The sequence below is a fragment of the Clarias gariepinus genome, chromosome 10, assembly GCF_024256425.1.
Source record: "Clarias gariepinus isolate MV-2021 ecotype Netherlands chromosome 10, CGAR_prim_01v2, whole genome shotgun sequence".
In the NCBI taxonomy this organism is placed as follows: domain Eukaryota; kingdom Metazoa; phylum Chordata; class Actinopteri; order Siluriformes; family Clariidae; genus Clarias; species Clarias gariepinus.
The window spans coordinates 1,869,982-1,893,745 of NC_071109.1; the positions used below are offsets into that span (position 1 = coordinate 1,869,982).

A 23,764-nucleotide genomic window follows, 5' to 3' on the forward strand; every position below is an offset into this window, starting at 1 on the left:
TTTGTAGCTAAAGCTGTTGCTAAAATCATTTGATTAGCACTGATCTGCGGGAAAAAATGACAAATTTGAGTATCTATTTAAATATTTATTGAAGTACTTTTGCAGAAAAAGGTAATGATTTAAAATATCCTACCATCGTTAATATTTTCTAGATGGTTTGCTAATTTTCAAGTACAGGATGCCAAAACTTTCTCTCACACCCACATGGCAGTGAGACAGTTTGTGATCGGCTATACGATCTGGTTTCCGGATGTTGTGGTGTGTTTTAAGAGCACGTGTTAACGGATGAGTGTTGATGTGGGTAGCACTAGTAAAACCGTGTGTGTGTGTGTGTGTGTGTGTTAACCCCTGCTCCAGACTGTGCAGTATTGCATTTCTGTGCATGTGTTGACAGAGCAGTAGTCGATCTCCTGCACCTGCTCTCACGCCGCTTAACGTGAGACGCGACGAGCCGTAAACCTTTATTTCAGCTTTAAACTGTCGTGCTAGCTGCGTTTCAGAGCGTGTTAGCTTCCTCGCTGCATGCACGATAAACATTAAGTGGAGTATTTATAGCTCAGATGGCAAGCTAGCACCGGAAGGGTGTGAGTTTAAATCATACATAGAACTGCTCGAGAGTGGCAAAGGCATATGTGGAAAAGCTGAACTTTACTCGTCGTGTTTGTGTGTGTGTGTGTGTGTGTGTGTTTGAGTGAGAATATGATACCTGACCTGTAGCAGTCGGGTGTCACATGGTTCACACACCCTGTCAGTCAAGCGCTCCTGGGTTTTATCCCTCGGCGTGCTGAGATGCTGAGCGCTGGTGGTCCAGGAGGCATTTAGAGTTACAGAAGACTGAAAATAATCAACTGATGACAAAGTGTAAAAAAAAAAAAAAAAGGAAAAAAGAAAAAAAGTTAAATTTACACTTAAATAGTCTGAACATCAAAAGCTACTAACGCTTTAGGAACAGTCCCTAATGAAATAGAGCTTTTCTGTTTGTTTCATTAGGGATGGACTGTTACTGTTACAGTCATTTACTTTTATTGTATATGCGTTAATAGTCACGTTTGACATGAAAGGGGCTAAAAATCAGAAGTAATTAAAAAAAAAACACACATTACTAAAAGACTAAACTTTTCTGAAACTGGAGACTCCTTTCTTAAAGGTTAAATATAAAGAACTCACCCACATGTTTTTTTGTTTTTTTTAAAAACCTGCTAATGTAAAAGATCTACGGTTCAAGTCACAACTATCATATGCACAGTTAATAGCACATAAAAATTAATTTTCATTTCATTTATCAAAGTGTGCAGCCCTACCTATTACTATAGAAACATTACCATATTTTACCAACATATATTGTACACATACTTTCTATGATAGCAGAAACTAAAACTAATCATCACCTTCTTGACCAATCAGAATCCAGAATCTAGTTTAACTAATAAAGTAACTTCAAAGAATGATCAAGACATCATCAAAAAAAGTTTCAATTTTCATCATGTGTTTTGAAGATCACTGGATTCTTAAATAAGTACGTATGTAGATTCAGGGCATCGTCTTTGTTTGTGGGTTCAATCTTTTCCCCAAAAGTCTCAGTTTTAGATTTTTTTTTTTTTAAATAGGTTAAAGATTGTAATATTAAAAGTCAGTTTTTGCTGATTAAATGACAACAGGTGAGTGTTGAGTGTGTGTGTGTGTGTGTGTGTGTGTGTGTGTGTGTGTGTGTGTGTTTAGCATAAAAAAAGAAAAACAATCTGCTTCACATATTGAGTCGTTAGAAAACGCCAACCTGCCCATAAAACCAAATGATTTTTTAATAGCATGAGAAATTCCCTCCCTGGATTGAGTTCCTTTTCTCTCCCTCCCTTCTCTCCTCTCTTTTCTTTCTCCCACACATCCCTCCATCCTGTCTCTTTCTCCAAACTGTAATAAATATCATAAGGACTGCTGTGGAATTTACAGCACCTGTAGTTACCAGTCGCTCCCTAACCAGCAGCAGATGTCCGAGAGACATGAAAGGAGGGGACGAGAATCGCGAGAGAGCGTGAGCGAGGAACGGAATCAGTAAACGAGGGGTTCCGTTTCAACCCTAAACACATGTGGGGATTAAAAGGCACTCCATGGGGAAAAAGGAAGGATTTTGCAGCTTTAAAGTTGTAAAAAAAAAAAGAAAGAAAGAAAGAAATGTAAACTTTCTTTTATTTTCCTTTATTGGAACTGGGAAGTGGGAATTCGTCAGATTGTTCGGGGGTGTTCCAAATATCCACCGCTTTAAGGAGTGCATCCTGGGGAGTCACCCTATTTGTTCACTTGATTAAGTGTTAGCTTAACGCTGTCTGCAGTAAAGACTGAAAGTTTTGGCACCCATTATACAAACCAGTTTTGTTTTTTTGGACGTAGAGTTCCTTCCAAAAATTATACAAATATTTAAAACCCTAGTGTGCGTCCCCGCTCGTTTGAATTAGTGTTGGCGTAACCAATCTCGTTCCTTCGACTGGATATTAAGGCCATCTTGATGCAGGGAGAGAAAACGGAAATGAAAGATGAAGTGCTTGTACATCAACATAGCCTCTGGTCAGGTCTACCAAAAAATTTAGCGAGTACCAAGAATCGCTTTTTTACTACATTTCTGTAAAAAACAAAACTAAAAGATTTTCACATACACTTTAATCATTATTATTCATGAAAGACCTGTTTCCTTAAAACCGAAACAAATCAGTTTTTCAGCTTGTAATATGACAAGTCATAAATATTCAACGATTCATAACCGAGTCAGAAAGCTGAGCCCCTGGCAAAAGAAAGGTTTTTGGAGTTTGACGCAGATGAGAAGGATGAAATGAAGCTGTGGTTTTTAGAAGTGTGATGTAGATCTCTCAGGAGAATTAAGACTTATCTTTTATTATTATTATTATTATCATTAATCCTACCATAAATATCTTGGATCATAATTTTGCTTTCTGATTATTGATTTATTTATTACTTTAAATACCTAAATGAAGTTACAGATTTAACGCTTCGTGTTTCCTTTTCATATCTGCTTCATAGCGACAGTAACCAGGCATGGGCGGGGCTTAGGATCAGACAAATGAATGAATGAGTGAATGAATGACTGGTGAAAGAGGTGCGACTTTAATATTTTTTTATGAATGAACACTTTGTGCAGCTTTTATGAGATGAGCGAGAACAGGCGCACACACAAAGGTGCATTTCGATGACATCACAGGACATTATGCAGACATGGTTGGTGGTATTAGTTAATCTAATAGATAACAAATTGCTGGTTTGTTCGATTCGTTTCACGGCAGGTGTTTAATGTTATAACTCGATCAGTCGCCGTAAATCATTACATGTTTCTGAAATACGATATTAATGTTTCCTTTTGGGTCCTTCAGTCTATCGTTACACTGCGGGCGTATCTGTACTTGCTCTGTCATACATATACTACAGCACACACACTCACACACACACGCTCACACACATACACACAGAGGCACGTGTGAGAGCTTTCTTTGTCTCTAACTGCTCGCGGGTTAATATTTAAACCGTGCGCTCGGTCGGAGGTCTGATGCACGGCCGAGGCACAATGGTAGCTCTGTGCGTCTGTGTTTATTCATCCTCAGCTTCCTCCCTTAATCAGAGACAGCGAGCGAGCGAGGGAGGGGGTCCGGGGAAAAGTGGGTCAAGGAAAAGTCATGTTTGAGGTAATGCACTCGGGGGAACGGCCTCTGATCAGTGTACGGCATTATTTAACCTGCTCGGATGAGGTCACCTCACCACACACACACACACACACTTCACCGCAATGAAAACGGCTTCAGAAACACGGTCCTGTCGCCGCCGAGGAGACCGCGAGTCTTGAGCACCAGAGTGTTTTAAATAAGGATTAAACCACAGCGTGTTGTGCCATTATAGAAAAACAATCAAAGACAAAGAGTCACTGTTACTGTGAAGCGTTTTATTTCCTCTTATACCTGAACAGAGTGGCAAGGAATTGTTCAGAAAGTGTTGATTGGTGTTCTGTAACAGGGAAGGAGTCTCCAGTGTCAGTGCTGTAACTTTATTGATTCAGACATCTCTACACCGAGACAGAAGAGTTTATGCTCTTTATAACAGGAAAAAACTTTATTTGTTTGCTTGTTTGTTTATTATAGCTGCTATACTGCAAGCGAGCCTCACTACAATTAATAATTAAATAGAACTATAAACAGATAAACACTATGATGTGACAGTCTTTAGCAAAATTACTCCTGTATAAGTGGAATAGAACGCCTCTGTGACGTGCTGTTATAACTCTGTATCACCTCTCTCTCTCTCTCTCTCTCTCTCTCTCTTTTTCTCTTTCTCTCTCTCTCTTTCTCTCTCTCTCTCCCTCTCTCTCTCTATCTCTCTTTCTCTCTCTCTCCCTCTCTCTCTCCCTCTCTCTCTCTTACGGAGGCTAAATGTAAAACCAGATTTTTCCATCTTTAATCATCCGTCTGTAAGTTGTAACTCCACTCACTGTGTTGCTGATTTCTCTAAAGGAATTATTATATCAGGAAACGTTTCTGCAAAGCCATATGTGCGTTCCTAATTGGCCGTCTGTGTGTTAAGGGCTTGTTACGTCTCTCCGTCAGACACGTGTGTGTGTGTGTGTGTGTGTGTGTGTGTGTGTGTGTTGTACTCCGTGTTTAGAGCTCATTAATCCTCATGCACGTCACAGATTTCTGAAGGTAGATTTCAGTGTGTGTGTGTGTGTGTGTGTGTGATCAGGCTGTTGTGATTGTTTTGCATGTTGTTCAGGTCTGTGTGAGAGACGCATGGAGTTTAAGTTTCATCAAATTTAATGTAAATTTAAGTAAAAAAAAAAAATCCAGCAAGTAATTTTAAGTTTTCTGAACGTCATTGGTGTCTCAAGGGAGCGAGAAATGAAGCACAGAAACTGTTCGAAAATTGAAAATGGCAACAGGATAGTTTACATTGTTTTGCATTATGATTAGAACTGGACACATTGAAACATGATTTTATTAAAAAAACTCAAATTAAATCATGAATTAAGTGGCACCGATGGCGTACTGGTAAGCACTGTGGCCTCACACCTTAAGGGTTGAGGGTTCAATTCCCACCTCGGATCTGTGTTCACTGGGTTTGCAAGGTCACCTCCAGGTACTCTGGTTTCCTACCACAGTCCAAATTAGCAGATTATGCTAACTGGCATCTCCAAATTGCTCGTAGTGTGTGAGTGTGTGTGCCCTGCAATGGACTGGCACCAGGGTGTATCCTGACTCATGCCCAGAGTTCCCTGGGATCGGCTCCAGGCCTCTGCAACCCTGTACAGGATAAGCGCTATAGAGGATGCAATAGAAATTTCCCCACTGTGGGACAAATAAAGGTATATCTTATCTTATCTTATCTTATCTTATCTTATCTTATCTTATCTTATCTTGAGTGTGCATAAGGCTAACAAAGAAATAAAAATAATGTTTTAACTGTATTTAAGTAAAATACACAAAGACATTAGGGTTATTATAAACATTGGTAGAGTTACAGTAGATTACTTCTTTCTTTAGCATTAGACTTGACTGGGAAGAGGTGTGTCCTAAAATGTGAAGGCGGAGCTTGTGATTCATTTAATTCTTGTAATTATATTCTATAGTGACCTACAGTGGTCCCGTATTTATTCCTATTTTGCCTCGCTTGTTTAAAAAAACAAATTTGAACAGCAAATAAACCAAATTGTGAAAGTAACTATCATTTGCACAAATGAATTAAAAACTGAAACGTGTATATGAATTAAAATATAAATGAACTTAGTACCTAAATCTGATGTTCAGATTGTTTACAAATTACAATGTTTACAGTAATTTAGTAACTACAGCGTTTAATTATTACTTACTAGAAATAAAACATAAGTGTACATGGCATGTGGCGTTCTCTGTACGGTGAATACACCGGGTCATAATTCACCTCTCTGACAAGCAGCAAACATTTGAATTACTGTAGATTAGAGTGATACACATATATAATCTACATTATATTGCATTATAATGCACATAATGTTTAACATTACAGGAAAGAACCTACGAACACTACAGCTTAAATGAAGAATGTGATCATGGGTAAATGAAGCGGAGGGACCTTTCTCATGTCAGGAAGAACTACTGTAGTTTAGGTTTAAACTGTTTTCCAGCTTTTCATTCCGTCCAACGCATTTTTCCCCCCTCAGATTTATCACATTAGGAGCGTTCCTTGTTCTTGATCTGACATTTCGACCTAGCTGTAATCGTGTGCGGTCATCAGGAAGGAGACTGAGAAGCACAATCCTCCCTTTAAGGGCTAAATATTGTTTAAAACCGCAGATCTGCAGGTCTGAATTGGTGAAATCTTGCAGGAAACGTGAAACCTCTTTGAGAGCGAGCTGTCAATCAGCGGCCTGCACCCTGCTGGAACACGCTGAAAAGAGATGAAACAAAGCGTTGTGTCATTTCCAGCTTCTCCCGTGACAGGACATAAAAAGCGAAGCTGGCAGCGACAGCCAGCCCCCTGATCTGTTTATATAACTGGATACATAAAGTGTTTTGTCTTGCGGAGAAGGCAGATTTTCAGCGCAACCTTACACCGGTCGCCTGCGGCCCCGCGTGTTTGGATAAGTTTCGCGCTGAATGTCTCGGGGGAGCCTCAGAGATCTCGCTTCACCTCAGAAAGCCTGATGATTGTCTGCTCTCCGGGGCAGAACATACCATGATCTGTGTGGGGCGTTTGTGTTCCAGACATGACACGTCTTTCACCCCTGGTCCCTGGTGTGCATCTGATCATGACACAACACGTAGACATAAAAGAAGGAAAGAAAAACCTTCCCCTTTTTTATACATGGGGAACTGTGATGACCCTGACGCTTTTCTTCCCCAGTTTAAGGTCAAGCCGGTGGAATTTTTCTTTTCTCCTTGTGTTCTCTCGAGAGCTGGAGCGCTTGCCCACGGCTGTCTGTAACTATCGAGGCAGACAGTAAATCATTGCGTTATTGCTCTTGGCACGTTACAGACTCCTGGAACAGAATCCTGCATGAATCACTCGCTCGCAGACTCGACTCGCTGTCCACTCGCAAACACGGTCGGGCATCTGGCTCCGTCCATGTAACGAGACTAATGAGTCAGTCCTGTGCCACTACGCATTTCAGTCGTCTTGCATCTGGAACTGAAAGAGGCCAAGAATCTGACGCACCATATACGAGAAATTACAGCGAACGAAGCTTCATGATATCGGAAAATGGCACAAGAATAAAACGAGACAAGGGGTCATGACCTTGTTCTAGGTTTTCTCTCCTCATAAATGGTAGCTCGTACGAGCAATTGTTGCTTATTTTGAGAGTTATATATATATTTTTTATTGCTTTTAATAAAAACATCTCTTGATAGCAAAAGAAGGTGTGAAGCACAAACATAGAACTGAACTCTCTCACTCACGCACTCCTCTTCTATACTGCTTTATCCTGTATTCAGGGTCGCTGGGGGCGGAGCCTATCCCAGGAGTCTTAGGCCTTGTTCACACGGACTTTAAATTCCAGCGTTTTTTGTTTTTTTGCGTTCGTACCGTCCGGTGAGCGCGGATCAAGCGGCGAGTGTTTTCTACACGTAGGAGTCAATGAGAGTGTTCACACGGGCTTTGGTGACGTGCGTTTGTCCGGCAGCGCGTTTATACAGCATTAAAAAAACGTTGCATGCAGCTTTTTCTTGGCGTTCAAAACCCAACGAACGCAAAGAAACCGCTTCTAGTTTGTTTTCTGCGCGTTCATGTTACGCTTCAGAGGCCCGGATATATCCCATGATCCTACATGCTATACATAGGGAAATGCACAAAAGGGCAAAATAAAAAAAATAAATTGTTAAAAAAATGTACGTGGAAATATTCGCATTTCTTCATAAACCACAAGAAAACTTCCTTTAATCCGACGTTGTGCAGTCAGAGGGTGAACCCAGTAGCAGCGGGCTTTCATATCCAGTTCCCGACACACTGCCCCCACAGGTTAACACACAAACTACAATTTGGGCTGCAGGCTGACGTTAGACAGAGACAAACGAACGCAGGTGTAGAAGTCAATCAAGCGCCACTACAAAACGCAACATAAACGTCTAGGACGTCCAGAGCACGTTCGTTTATCCGTAGTCCAATGCCTTAACCACTGAGCTACCCCTAGCCTTAACCACTGAGCTACCCCTAGCGCCTTGACAACATGACAACATGAACACCTAGTTTAATTCAATTCAATTCAATTTTATTTGTATAGCATTTTTTTTGTTTTTTTGTTTTTATTGTCGCAATGCAGCTTTACACAATCAAAAGAGTTATTTAAGTTTATATGGAATGTGAATGTGTATGAATCAAAATGGTCAGATAGTCCCTGATGATAGTGGCGAGGAAAAACTCCCTGAGATGGCAATAGGAAGAAACCTTGAGAGGAACCAGACTTAACAGGGAACCCATCCTCATCTGGTTCTTTCACTCATATAGTTCCATCCCAGCAATCTGACCAAAATTATAGATTTTATTCTTAATAAATCTGTATTATTCATTAATCATAAGATGCTGAGCAAGAGTAAAATCATTAGAGTAAAACTATGACATTCAGTCTTTCAGTACACGGTGGTGAAATTCAGAGGGACAGTCAGATGTTAGTGCTGGAATGTGAGTAAGAACCGGCGTTTCACAGATATTCCACAACAATAAATGTGAATATATAAGTGGATTAATAAAAACCTAAATAATTAAATTGAAACTAAACCGAATTTTGAATCTTAGGTTTAGGTTTTAGTAGCTCCTGTATTAACTACTAGTTACTTATTTTTAATTGAACCAGCATGGCGGGTTCACGAATCTGTAGTCACAGTCATCCAGGTGGCTGTTTAACGATGAGAACTCAGAGCAGTTCATAATACGCCCGGGTAATTCATCAAAAATCGTGAGGTGTAGTCGGGCCTCGTGTAAGTTTGTAGGCTTGAGCATGAGTTTGGCAAAGTTGTGTGGCTGAGACCAGGAATCCTTCGATTTGGCATGCTCTATCACATAAAGCTTGGGAATGTTAGAAGGGCTCTTCACTGCTGAGCTGATTCCAGTGAGTCGATTGGTTGTTAATTTGAGTAATCTGGAAAAGCATTCAGATGAATGCTAATGTTTGATTACGGATTTAATTTGCATTATTCCATTATTAGATTTGATTCAATTCAACCTTAGACAATGTTATTTGGCTCATTAGAAGACTTTGGATATTTCTGAACCGAAGGAGTCGACTCTTATTGTACACACGATGCGACTCGGCTGGTCTGGCTCACTGGAAGAGCCGAGGTTCCCATTACAAGTGGCAAATGAGTGTATAATGCATGACTCATGTGATATTTATGCAGAGAGTCTTTCCATTGTTTTTTTTTTTTTTTCTGAACGAGGATTTCTCAGGACAGGAAGACACCCCATAGCCTGCACAGACTGTTTTATGGCCTGTTGGAAGTATTTTCGTGTCTGGAATAAAAACGTGCCAAAAATCTGGTATATACAAGGACTGTTCAAGTCAAATTGGGACTTTTAATTGTGCAGAATAACAAAACACAGCTCTGAGAGTCAGAACTCCCTTTATTTCTCAACACTAACGCACTTATTCCAGTGTTTCACTAGTGCTTGGACACCATCAAGTTTTCTCAGTACGCCTGCTTCACGTCTGAAACGCCGGCCTCCCAGGAACTCCTTTTAATGAAACAAACATATGGAAATAGCTTGGAGTGAGGTCAGGACTGTATGGGGGACGTGGCTGTATTGTGGCCGAGTGGTGTCGGTAAATGGTTGTGTGTACAGTTTACACACACCAGGGCATTCCGAGATCTTCTTTTTGTGTGTTTTATGCCCTGTAGTGTTGGTCATGAGCTGTGTTTTATTTTAATACCCTGATTGTTCTTGCCCCGGTGGTCAGGTGTGGTGATGAGAGCAGCAGGATGTGAACAGATCAGTCTGTCTGGGGGCAGTGTGTGTGTGTGTGTGTGTGTGTGTGTGTATGCTGCTTCCCACAGTGTTTAATAGAGCTGTGTGTGTGTATTGAGGCGGTGTGAAAGGTGAAGTGAAATGTATCCCCTGGGTGGGCGCCGGGTGTGGGAAGTGTGTGAAAATCCTTTCAGCGCTGTCGCATTCCAACAGCTGTCTGTTCCCATCACACACACACACACACTTCCCTACGCCACATCACATGACACGCTCGGGGCAGCGCAGTGGCGGCAGCGGCATCTCGTTTCCTCTCACAGCCACACTGAACGTTTATGTCGGTGAATTCTCTCCGGTCCAGTGGCTCTGAGTGCTGAAAAAACATGAATATCGTTCACTGATTGTTCTAGAAGTGTCGATGTTCTCTCCCATGCCTCAGACTGCGTTTGTGTGATTGTTGCTGTCGTACTTTGATTGTCTTTAATAGGTTTTTAATACACAGGAAGAAAACATTAACAAGGCATTTATTTATCTAAAGGCCAACAGATACAAATTACACACATCAAGATTTATTCATGGATTCCTAAATGTCTGGAAATCTTTTCATGCTTTACTGGTTTAGGAAAGGTTTGCTCATGCTGATGTTCCAGCTTCCCACCTAAGAACAAAACAAAACAAACAAACAAACAAACAAAAAACAACTGATTGTACAGATCGTGTGGATAAACTACTTTCTGTTGATCTTTAATGTAATCAGTGATATTATTATTATTATTATTTGAGGTTGAAGCCCACGTACATGTCTGTGTGTCTCTCTGTACAGCAGAACTCTCTGTCTAACTTATTAATACAAAGAAATCCCATTCTGTAAGGTTGAGTATCTTACGCCTTGTTTACACTAAGTTGTCCTTCTTTGGTGCTCAGACAAATACACTCCCTGTTCGGTAATCGGAGAGTGAATCACAGATGAGAAATGGAAAAAGTAGATCAAAGGATAAAGATGAAGTTTTGTCTTAAAACCACTCCAGCGTGTTAAAATTCACTTATACCACTTCAGCGCTGTTATTTCAGCCAAAGTGAAAATATGAACTAATCCCAGTAAAAATATCCACTTTATCTTTTCTAATTAATATCTATTGGTGCAGGTGTTTGTTTACATTGAGACAGGAGCGCATTAGTAGATTATTTTACAGTAGATTATTAAATCCCACACATAACTGTTCATAACATCACTTTTAAACTTCAGGAAAAAAAAAGCACTAGCGAAGCTTCATTTAATTCTATCCAGAGAGTTTTGTGTGGTGATGTGACAAAATCTGGCAGACAGACAGATAAACAGATTTTTTTTTTTTTGACTGGTTTCTGGTCCTCCAACATATAAAATGTAAAGATATTATTAAAAGACTGAGTTCTGACTGATGTACAGACAAAACCTTTCTTGTATTTATATAGCGAGCTTAGCTTTTAGTCAGAGAGTTAGCTCTCACGTAGCATTAGACTAGGATTTATTATCTAGGTTAGCATTTACTCGACAGATTAGCCTGTTCTTGCTCGGTTAGCGTTTGCGCTCTGGATTAGCTCGTCATCGCTAGGTGGATTAGGGCTAAAGGGACTTTTTAAGCCTGAAGCTCAGGACAGATCATGTGACGTTAGTGATGAGTGACTCATGAGTGTGTTGAAGCCTTACACAATGTCAGCCACGCCCACTTTTTTGTCATCTACAGTAGTAATCATAAAAACTTCTATCTTGCTAATTTGACATGCGCTGTCAGCTGATATCAGTGCTACGTACAGTAACTACCCCATGCTAGTTTTGTTATATTCAGGCAGTTTTGTGTTTATGTAGGTGTATAGGGTTTTTACTGTACGACTTTATTACATCTCATGATGAAAACATCATTCAAACAGAATCTTAGCACTAAACCGCTTCCCTGTGCCAAATTAATTGCACTTAATGTAATGTAATGTTTCTGACCTTCACGAGCTACTTAAATAATAACGATTTTAGCGGTGTGCTTGGTAAAATATAGTTTTATGGCTAATTGGATAATCAGTGTTAATTAAAAAGTGGTTAAGATTGGAGGGAGGGAACGTCGATGAGGACTGATGCTGAGAGAAATGGCTACGTTAGCATGCCGCGCGCTTCCCTCAGCTCATTTTACTCTATTGATTGTTGAACTGTAGGAGATTGTTTTCATAAATCTTTTTTTTTTTTAAAGATTTTGTAGCTTGTGTTCTATAACGCTAACATTCCTTATACCGTGTGTGTGTGTGTGTGTGTATACAGGAGTTCAGGAGGCTCAGCATGAGAAGGTAGTGATGGTGAGCGGGGACGGGGTCATCCACAGTCCCGGGTTTCCACACACGTACCCACGCAGCACTGTGATCGTGTGGAGGCTTGTGGCAGCCAATGAGAACGCCAGGATTCAGCTGAACTTTGACCCCCGCTTCGGCCTGGAGGATCCTGAGGATGGCAATTGCAAGTATGTGAAAACAATGACACACACACACACCCAGTATATACACAGTTACTCCAGGAGTTGTCCCCTACATTGTCACGTGCATGCATTTTTTAAGAAGAGGAAGTTTTATATATAATGTATATACAGTATAATGTATGTATAATTTCTTATTTAATTTATATACATTTTATATCAGGAAACAAAAATCTAAGTGCAAAACTAACTACCTTCAATGCCATCCTTTTTTAAAAATATTTTTGTGACCAGATTAATAGTTAAACTTGGATTTTTATAATATTTGTTCCAACCTTCATGTAGAATGGAGTTGAATATTCCTTTGTGTTTTTAAATGTACTTTCTCGGTTTGTTGCCATGGTGATGCATCCAGCACATATCGACCCTGAGTCACCCATGTCACTGCTGGGCATCTATTTAAGATTCAGCGCACACACACACATGGACACACACTCACACACACACATACTGTATATATACACACATGCTAGCCAGTTTGTCCACATTAAAAAAGGCTTAAGGCAATGTACCTCGCTCACTCTGCTCCTCAACTGCTGTTTATTTGGAGCCGATGTATGGATGGATGGATGGATGAATAGATGGATGAATAGATGGATGGATGGATGGAGTTTCACTTTGGGAGAGATCGATAAAAGCGAGCGTCTGCTCAGAGCGTTTAAATTCACACAAGCTGTTTCTGCGGCGTGCCCCGGGCTCTCCACACTTATTGATTTGTAATATTAGTCACGTCCAGAAGTCTGAGCGTACTAATGAGGACAGGTTACAGTTAGCATATCGCAACAATGTTGGAAAAACAAAAGGGCGGGAAGCACATCCAAAGAGTAAAAGCTTTAGGATAAAACATTTGCATTAGAATGTGTTGAACGTCTGAGTGAGTCAGGTTTGGTCATTGGTACATGATGAACATTTTGTTGACTTTCCTTATTGTTTGAGAGCAACACCTGACTCGGGTACAGTCCTTTGGGAGGAGGCCCTTGCTCTTTAACAGATCTCAGAACGGCATGAAGACGTCTTTGTAGTACTTTGGACATTACCATAGTTGGAACCAGAGTACCAGGGTAGGTACTGTGGGAACTGTTCCCCTTCAGTGGGAGCTGTGGTGGTACCATAATTCTTTGGTAAATACCATTGCCCTTATTGCTAAAGTTCAACAGGTATCCAATATGGTATAGTACAGGCAGTACAATATTAATTACCTGCTAAACTTTGGAAGCACCAGTGGTGTCAAATAAGTAATATGTGTTAACATTTGGAGAAAACCATTATAGGTTCAATGGCACTACAAAGGATATTAAATTAATATTACCAGTATGGTACAATGTATTTTTGACAGTATACTGGTAGAACCATGTACAATAATAAACACTAAAGTACATACCATGGTAGACGCATGTACCATAGTGTTGTACAAGCAATATATCAGCAAATAACTACCATGTGTGAGCATGGAGTTTGCATGTTCTCCCCGTGCTTGGTGGGTTTCCTCTGGGTTATCCTGTTTCCCCCCACAGTCCAAAGACATGCATATTAGGCTAATTAGTGTTCCCAAATTGCCCGTGGTTTGTAAATAAGTCTGAATGTTGACCGGAGGTCCTACCACGGTTGTACAAAATGGGAATAAATACAGCAGTCACTACTGACGTCCTTAGAGGTTCCTGGATGGATGGATGGATGGATGGATGGATGGATGGATGGATGGATGGATGGATTGATGGATGGATTGATGGATTGATGGATTGATGGATGGATGGATGGATGGATGGATGGATGGATTGATGGAACTTACATGGTATGGTTGAAATGGAACAAGCACTGTTAATTTTGCTTGAGAATCCCAGAAAACCGAAAGTGTTGATGAATTTTCCAGGTGATTGTTGACTTTTGAACTTTTTCTTGATCGGCGATTGAGGATGTTTCCGTTCCAGACTCTGCCGTTTACTCTCAGATGAATCCGTGTCTCGTCACCAGTAATAATTATTTTTAAAATTAACTTTCACCTTCATTAGAGTATCGCTCCATGTTTTGTTTCAGCAGATACGCAAACGCTCCTGTTTATGCTCTTTTGTGAGTTGTTTCAGCACCAGGTCCACCCTCAGACCACAAGAACAAACCTGGATCTCTGCACGCTGCTCTTCTTTCATATAAATCACAAGTCGGACATCAATCTTTCCTACAAACGACCTGATGTAACAAGTTCACACACACCTGCAATGATTATTTTTTTTTAAATGATCTTATTATTTTTTTTAATCATGGATTTGCTATTGGTTAATGAGTGCGGGTCTAAATTCTTAGACTAGATTATTATTATTATATAATTTGAATCAACCAAAGCATGATGGGAAACTCGAGCCACACGTGTCAGGGTTCAGTCCAACACATGACGTGACACTTTTCAACATAATTAGCAGCGTTGTCTTTTCTTCTCTTTTCTCACGTCGTGTGAAGTAGATCACGTGACGCTGCGCATCAGTCCGAGAGCTGGAGCAAAGCCAGCTGGATCCACAGCACCTCCATCTGGATCTACATCAACAACACAGCATCCACACACACACACACACACACACACACACACACACACACACAGTATGAGGGATTCCACAGTGCTGTAGAGCTCAGGATTGTGATTGGTCAGAAGCTCTAAAGAGCAGCTTCTTAACGTTTGTGGAAGGAGTCTCCAGTGTGAGTGCTGTGTAATAACAGTCAGAGATAAAGCTTTAACTGAACATTTTCTGAACTGTTCAGGACACAATGAGAACAGGAAATGGACAAAAAGTACGATTTAAAAGAAAATAAATAATAATTATCATAGGCAGGTTTCTGTGGTATAAAAGGAATAAACACTTTGGGATAAACCGGGAAATGATTAGACGATGCATAGATGAAAGTGTGTGTGTGTGTGTGTGTGTGTGTGTGTGTGTGTGTGTGTGTGTGTGTGTGTAGATGCTGGAATTGTGTTTGCTCTATTTGGCATTGCTGTCATCAGTCAAGAACTGTTATCCATCACACATTCTCTCCCTCTCTCTCTCTCTCTCTCTCTCTCTCTGCCCCCTCTCCCGCCTGACACAACCACACACACACACACACACACACACACACACACTTCTCATGTTTTCATTTCATCATGGCTGTGTTGAAATATTCATGGCAGACTGATTGCCGTGAGGATTAAAGATACGAGCAGCGCTGATGCTTTTGCTTGCTTTTTTATTCATTCGCCTTGAAAATGAGACCAGCTGGATTTCCCCTAATGAACAATAAAGAATAACGCATGCACACACACACACACACACACACACACGATGGGGCTCATCCCCTCTTTACTGAGCTCCATCTGTGTCTGATGCACGTGTGTTTCTCCTGCACATACAGCTTAATCTCCACCACGCTGAAATAAGACAGGATCAGTTTCCATGACGACAGTATAAACGACTGCTTCATCATCATCATCATCATCATCATCATTACGGCTTGTAACAACATCATCATCAATTCAACATGGATTAACATTGTGTCTTTAACTCTAATCGTTTGTTCTGATCCATAAATCCAACAACATGTAACACAACCTTTACCGACTGTTGATGAGGATGTCGTACCTGTATATCTTCACAAGGTCAGTGAAGGTTATTAAAGGCATTTCTGGGGATTTCTTACTAAGAGGAGGGGTAGGTAGGTTCCAGGTTCGAACTCCAGCAATACCAACTGCTTAGATATAAAAAAGGGATAATAATGTAAGTGGATAAAGGTCACTCATACCAGATCACCCCACACCTTCAGGGGCTCGAATCTCAGCCCCGGTCTGTGCGTGAAGTTTATTCATGTTCTTCCTGGGTTTTCTCAGGGTTCTCCGGTTTCCTCCTAGGGAAATGAGGTCATAGGTAAGGTTTGTACATAAACCAACAACTCTTAAACTGTATCTTTAGGCACTTTGTAGCCTGTCGCAGTAAAACATTTGTTCCTGTTTATTTCATTTAATCTACATCATTTAATTAATTTATTTTAGTATGGGGGGGGTAATGTTAATCAGTGCTGCGTTGTTGAAAAATCATTATTATAAACTGAGCGTTTGGTTTTTGAGGTGTCGCTGATCTTTAAAGCTATAAGTCTTGTGTGTTAATGTGTTTGGATAAAAACCGATAAAGAAAACTAAAAAGTCTGTACACGTAAAATAACAAATTAGCATTGCTATGGCCCCACCCACAAGTGTCGTTAACTGATCAAATAATGATGTAAGTACAGTTCTAGATTTCTGCCGCTTTTATAGAGGAAAATGATTTTTAACAGTGTGAGAATCACAAGTGGAGCGATTATACACAAAAATCTCAGGAATTCCGCCGAACCGTTTTTCCAGCTTTCAGACACACTCGCGTGTGCACTCGCAGGTCTCTCACTGAAATCTTCTCTCAAAGCCGTCAGAGTGGAAGCAGGTCCAGGTAGTAATTAGTGAGTTTTGCGTTATTGATGCTCCATCTGTCCGGCACGGTGTTTGCTTTGGAGCGCGTCGCTCTTTCGCGGCGAGGCCGAGATGAGAAACACTTTCTCCCACACATGAGCAGTTCATCACTCAGCACCACACATTCGCAAACGTTTTCTATCCAAACACTACAGAGAGGGTTAGTGCAGGTTACCCAGCGTCCTCTTTTATCCTGTCCTCTTATTCAGGCTTAAAATATCTAAGTAAGATTTATAACTTTTAGCGATGAGCCAGGATTTAGTTTTACCTACTAAGCCGGTTGTAGACCGTGTGATTTCAGCGGTCTTTACAGATCATTACTCACCGAACACGACCAGATCCTGATAAAAGTTTGGCTTTAATTTAAAGACTGATGTTTTTCAGAGTGATCTTGAGGTACGAAGGAGATTTCGCTGGTTTTTAGCATGTTGACTTTCATCACCGCTAGTGTACATGTGACAGTCCTGTGTGTGTGTGTGTGTGTGTGTGTGCAATCGTATTGGAAAAATGCTGCTTTTACTGATTGTAAATTAGGGTTTGTTGCACAAACTTAGCAGCTCTCGACACTCAATATAATAAAACGTATTTAATCTTAGAAACTTTTTAATGCATCATGCTTTAGGATCAAAACTTATATGAACCGCTTTGTAAAGTTGCTTTGTGACATTCCAGCAGGAATGTTTGAGCACGAGGCGGGATACACCCTGGACTGGGTGCCAATCCATCGCAGGGCACAAACACAGACGCACACACACATATTAGCCTAATCTGCATGTCTTTGAACTGTGGGAGAAAACCGGAGTACCCAGTGAAAACCGACCAAGCATGGGAGTGGATGGAAACTCCACACACACAGACTCCAAGGCGGGAATCAAACCCGGGCGAGGCAGAATCCGATCTACCCCTGCTGTCCATTCTGCTCCTTCGATCTCGCGAAAGGGCGCCGTTCTCACTTAAAAGGAGTGAAATCGCAGTGGAGCTCAGCCTGCCATCTGATGTTTGAGATCTGCAACGTGTTAGCGGAGTGTAAATCAATGCTAAGCGCATGCGGAAATTAGCCATCCGGTGTGTGTGTGCTTAACGTCTCAGCAAATGTCTGCTTTCAGCATGACGCCTGTTCCTTTTACTGAACGCGGTTTCAAGTGCTAGCGCCGGGCCGGACCGCGAGTAAACACTCCTTTTAGAAAGCCAAGCATATGTGCTGACAAACACACACACACACACACACACACACACACAAACAGGGGAGGGTTAGCATGCCTGTCTCATCTACTCAAATGATTAGTAGCAGGCCTTGGCACTGGCCACCGAAACCAAGCTTTACCGAGCACTGGAGAAGTATTGCTTACTGAGTGTGTGTGTGTGTGTGTGTGTGTGTGTGTGTTTTGCCTTCCATTTCTAAAATGGTTTGGCTCACTTTCTCAAAGCCAGGCTACATCAAAGCACTACAGCATTAAAACCTTTAAAAAGAGAAAAGGTTAGCATGCGTGTGTGTGTGTGTGTGTGTGTGTGTGTTTTACCTAAAAACAAAGCGCTCTTAAATTCTGGATTCTATTTGGTCAGAAGATTAAAGATGCAAATCACGGGTTTCCATAGTAACATGTAAGATAAGTAGGATGCACCATATATGGTGGACTATAGAGACACGTGACCTGATTAAAGGTATCAGGAACAGAAAAGGTCGTTATAGGAAAAACAATCAACATCATTACAGCGACTCCTCCTTCATCAGGTTAGACCGTGTGCACATACAGCACGCCGCTAATTACGAATCCTCAGGTTTTACTTGGAAGTCAATTCCCTTCATTTACATGCTGGTTAATTACTTTATAGCCAACCTGTCGGGGAAACACGCGATGTGATTGGCTGTCCCCGCGAGTGCTGATGTGCACAAACGAACTTCATTATGTCTGTAAATATCCGTCTCTCAGCGGGGTTCTGAGGACACGGTGTAGGGCGTCTACACGGCCTGGATATCCAGGTCACGGATATTGAATCTCCTTGATATCTTTTATTAAGCTTCCTCCGGTGGCTGTTTATGAGCCGAGACGTAACGAGACCTTAACGAGGAGCATGAGGAGCCACGTTGAGGAGACTTGTTTTAGCTTAATTGGCTCTGTGTCTTGGAGACCATCAGAGAAATCATAGCTAAATTAAATATATACAAGGCGCAATTTCAGCAAAGCTAATCTCTTGTATTTCAGCCAGTAATGAAATCTACATGATGCTCATCTCACTCCGAATGAGGAGTTTGTTTCAGTGAAGCTCGTGTATGAGGCTAACGCAGCTAACAAGTCACAATTAATTAGCATCAATGTACACGTACATCATACGTCTGTATTAATTATGACTTGCGAATTATTAATCGATGATGATGATCTTATGTGCAAACATGTTTACCTCTTAGAACCTGCATGCTATGCTAACTATCTAACACGGCTAATTCCGGTAATAAACAATTGTTATGGTTGATATTGGTTTATATTTCGACAAAAAAATGAATAAATATCAATGAAAGTCAAGGTTCTGAATATGCTGATCAACATACCACAGATCGATGCTAGCTCACTCTCAGCTAAGCTAGTCAGTTCTCTGCTCTTTAACACACTTTTTTTTTATTTGTACTGGATTAAAATAAAGTATTTCCGTTGACATTAATATTTTTACTAAACTGTAAACCTTGAATAAATCCTCGACTATGTGCTAGAAGTTACAGTTCACTAGCTAGAACGTTTTTTTTACTAGCTTTTCTTTTGTTTATTCTTTCACACACAAGTATTTTTGGGAAAAAGTGTGTGGTTTAAAAATCACATGTTCACATGGACTTTAATGATTTCACTCCAACTCATCAGAGAGCAGCTGCTTGGAGCATTAGCGGTCTGTTTAGATCCCATTTAAGGCATTAGCGGTCTCTCTCCAAACCCACACACACACACACACACACACACACACACATACACGGAAACAAAAAGGTATGTGGGTGATAAGGGACAGAGATACACACATGCACGCACGCACACACACACACACACATTGAACCCAGACCTGTGGTGCGATGCAGGTGGCGCCCATTTTTCAGCTGTGAGATGGTGATGTATTACCGCATTACTAATCAAAGCCAAATACCCCATGACGCAAATTAATGCGCTCTGAATCAAAGCACATCTTGCTTAGAACTTAAAAAACACGCAAAGCCAAACGGGAATATGAGCGCAGCTTTGCTTCGTGACTGATGATCCTGAAGTTTATTTAGCGCTAGCTGGTTTGAATAAACAAGAAACCGCATTTGTGGTTAATTAGCGATGGCGGTTTGTAGCAAAATTTAATTTTAAACATCGTTTCTTTGGCCTGTAATGTAGCATTGGAACACTTCATGACTTGTTTTCTTCCAAGTTTTAGATCATTTGCTGAGCAAAAAATGTATATATTAATAATGTAATCTATATAGATAAAATAAAAATTTTACATACATTGTAGGACCAGAAATCAGTAAATATAAATAAGAAACTACATTATTGCAAACAAATTAACATGGGATGTAAAGATTCGCTGATTTTATAATATATGTAAACCATTTTTTAAATGAAATTTGACATAAAAGTTGGAACAGTAATAAACATTATTCAACATTCTATGATTTATCATACAAAGAAGGTGTGTTCTTTTTATCTCCCAGTCCAAGGGAAAGAGGTGTGACACCTTTCTTTCATACTGAAGGTGGTGTGTCCTCTGGCCGTTACAGAGAAGGAGGCGTGGCCTCTGTTCCTGTGCATGCAATGAAGTGGGTGTGGCCTCATGGTCTGTAAATAAAGTAGGCATGGCCTTTCTGGAAGGTGTGAAGAAGGTGAAGGCCTATTTGTCACTCCTATTTGTCACTCAATTTGTCAGGCCTTTGAAGGCCTATTTGTCACTCAATTCAAGTAAAAGAGGTGTGGCCTATGTGCATACCCATACAGTAAAGTAGGCGTGGCCTCTGTTCCTGTGCATTCAGTGAAGTGGGTGTTATATTCGCCTGTTAATCCTAATAAAAGATGCGTGACCTCTGTTTCTGTTTATTACAGTAAAGGGGGTGTGGCCTCTGGGTCCAAATTAAAGAGGTGTCACCTCTTGAGCCTGTTGATTAGAGTGAAGAGGATTCCCAAAAGCCTCTGTTTCTATTAGTCCCAGTATAGGATAGAAGAAAAAGCATCATTAAAATAATGGAAATGGACAACTCTTGTTGTGTGATTTCCAAAGCCTACACCATCAGAACAAAAGGTGTTATATCGTTTCCCAAAATACAATGTAATGGATGCTTTACCACCCCGCTTACCACCCCACTCTAGTCACATGAGCGTACACTTAACAACTGAATGTACAATCGGTGTGTTTATTGTGTTTATTATTCATCTCCTTCAGGTATGATTATGTAGAAGTTGAGGAACCTGATGGAGGTCTGGTGTTGGGTCGCTGGTGTGGCTCTCAAGCTGCTCCTGGCCCTCTGACGTCCAAAGGGACCCAAATTCGCATTCGCTTCATTTCAGACGAGTACTTTCCCTCTGAGCCTGGTTTCAGCATCCACTACTCCATCATGCAGCAGGTAAGCAGTTTACCACAACGTCTCTCTCTCTCTCAAAATATGCAATTATCGCTTATATAACGAGAGCTGGTTGGAGAGCCAAGGTTATTTTCCACATTGTGAGCAGTGTGAGATCGTGACTGAGAGTTTGTCCCTAGATCATAGCTCTTTGTTTTTCTGTTCCTCTCTCCTTTTCACTTTAAATCAGATGATTCAAGACACACTGAGAAATGCTGCTATTTACAGGCGTAATTGAAGGTTTATTCAGAGATAACTAGGCTTTATTCCAACTCAGCTCAGGAAAATGTCCTCCTTTTTCTTTTGTCTGTTATGGTTTCCTGTCATTCAGGTGCTTAAATTGCCAGTGGGAGTAAATAGAATGACTAGAAGAATGGTTTAATGAGGAAATGCTTGAAATATTTCCTCCTTTTGATCACCTACAGTATGTTCAGAACAAAAATAGGCACCATGGAGGAAAACACTGTGACTGGTTTACCCAACATGCCCGTTCTAAACACACAGAAGGGCGAAAGGGGGTGAAACGTTATACGTTGAATGGTCCAGATGAGTGGGTCTCATCCCTAGTCGCTGGGTGTATGATAGACCAGGAAAACACAAAACTGTACAGGACAAGGTGGTCTTACAGGACCTCTGGAGTGTGGATTAAAGTCTGGATCTTTTACGATTGAGAATTAAACAGTGTACATTTCCATACACAAGCAACCTCCATTAAAATTTACTGTCTATTGAAACTGATAGTGAAGCTGGACCAAATCACAAGGGGTGTTTGGGGGGTTAAAAGCTTTGATGGGTTCCACTGGGTGTCAAGCCTCTACAGTACCTAAGCATTTGGTTAAAACTTGCACTATGCAAACCAGGAAAAGAAGTGTTTTTTGATTTGTATTTAAAACGGTTAACATCATATCACAATACAAAACAGTGTATAATGATGTAATTTATCATTATATTGACTATATTCTAGTGGCACGGTGACCTCACACCTACAGGGTCAAGGGTTCTTGTCCACCAGGTGGGTTTCCTCTGGTTACCCCAGTTTCGTCCTATAGTCCAAAGACACGCAGATTAGGTTATTTGGTGTTTCCAAATCGCCCCTAGTGTGTTAATGAGTATGTGTGTGCTTGTGCCCTACAAAGAACTGGCACCTCATTCAGGGTGTACCCTGCCTCGTGCCCCGAATCCCCTGTAATAGGCTCCAGGCTTCCCATAACCATGTCCTGTTAGTGATCATATTCTCCAGCCTTATTCATCTGAGGCTGATTCACTGTTGGATGCAAGTGATCCATATTTCCACTAATCCAGTAGGTACATCCTGGATATTTGTTAATATGTCGCAAATAACTGCCCAGATCTTCATAGACATCAACTTCATCCTTTATACACAGGGATTCATAGAGTAGTTCTTAGATAATTTGATGGTCTATTGGAGGTCATTAAGTTCTGGAGACTGTTTGGTGCCCACAATGCTGAAGCCTCTGGCATGTTTTCTATACATTAGGACACTTAAACATTGCTAACTTTGAAGGAACATTTTAAAGCAAAAAAAAAAAAAAAACAGCTTGGGACCACCCAGTTTAGTTCAACAAGGTCCAACACAAAGCCAACACCATCTAGCAGAGAGGAAAAAGTAGGGCGAGTGGAACCTCAGTGTCCTGTATATGTGTCTGGAAAACTTCAAAAATCCCATTGCGGTGTAACACAATCCGGGCAAAAACGCTCTGACAGAAATCAGTGAGATGAAACGACCACTTTGTGAATACGTGTCCAAACACAGGAGGGCAAATTCCTCACGTCAAGACTCAGCAGTTTATCTCCATCTAAAGGACAAGACACACTCCTTCAAGGACAATAAGCGCTTCAGATACAGTAGTTTCTCCGTTCCAAAAAGGAGTATAAGAGGTCATCTGTGTAAATCTGGAACAGTCTGTGTCTGAACAAAGGCTGAGAAACTGATACACCACGATTATCTACCTACAATAGCATCGTTCAGCTTTCCCCAGTCGTTTACACCTCCAGGCCCTGAGTGTCATGTGGTCTTACCCAAGGTGATGACATCAGCGGTGTGAATGACACTTGCTGGAATTTCCCAGCATTTGGTTTGACTGATAAAGCTCTAATGAGTGGAGAAAGGGCTTTGAGATTATACAGTACAGCATCCAGACAATGTGAATTATTACTCGCGTTGTTTTCCTACCCTTAGAGCACAGGAAAGATGAGTCTGAGGGGGAAAAACACTCCTTTCTGTCACTCTACACACTGTATTTAACATCAGTCTGTCTCTATCTCTCTCTCTTTGTCTGTCTGCATATACCC

General features: G+C 40.9%; 1 protein-coding gene across 1 annotated transcript in view; it reads left to right on the forward strand.

Moving 5' to 3' along the window:
• The window catches only part of pdgfc (platelet derived growth factor c), a 63,805-nt gene that overhangs the window by 23,535 nt on the left and 16,506 nt on the right, over positions 1-23,764 (forward strand). Inside the window, exons 2-3 of the mRNA XM_053505133.1 lie at positions 12,209-12,404; positions 21,274-21,454. Of these exons, the coding sequence (XP_053361108.1) occupies positions 12,209-12,404; positions 21,274-21,454 (377 nt within the window). The remainder of the gene's footprint in view (positions 1-12,208; positions 12,405-21,273; positions 21,455-23,764) is intronic.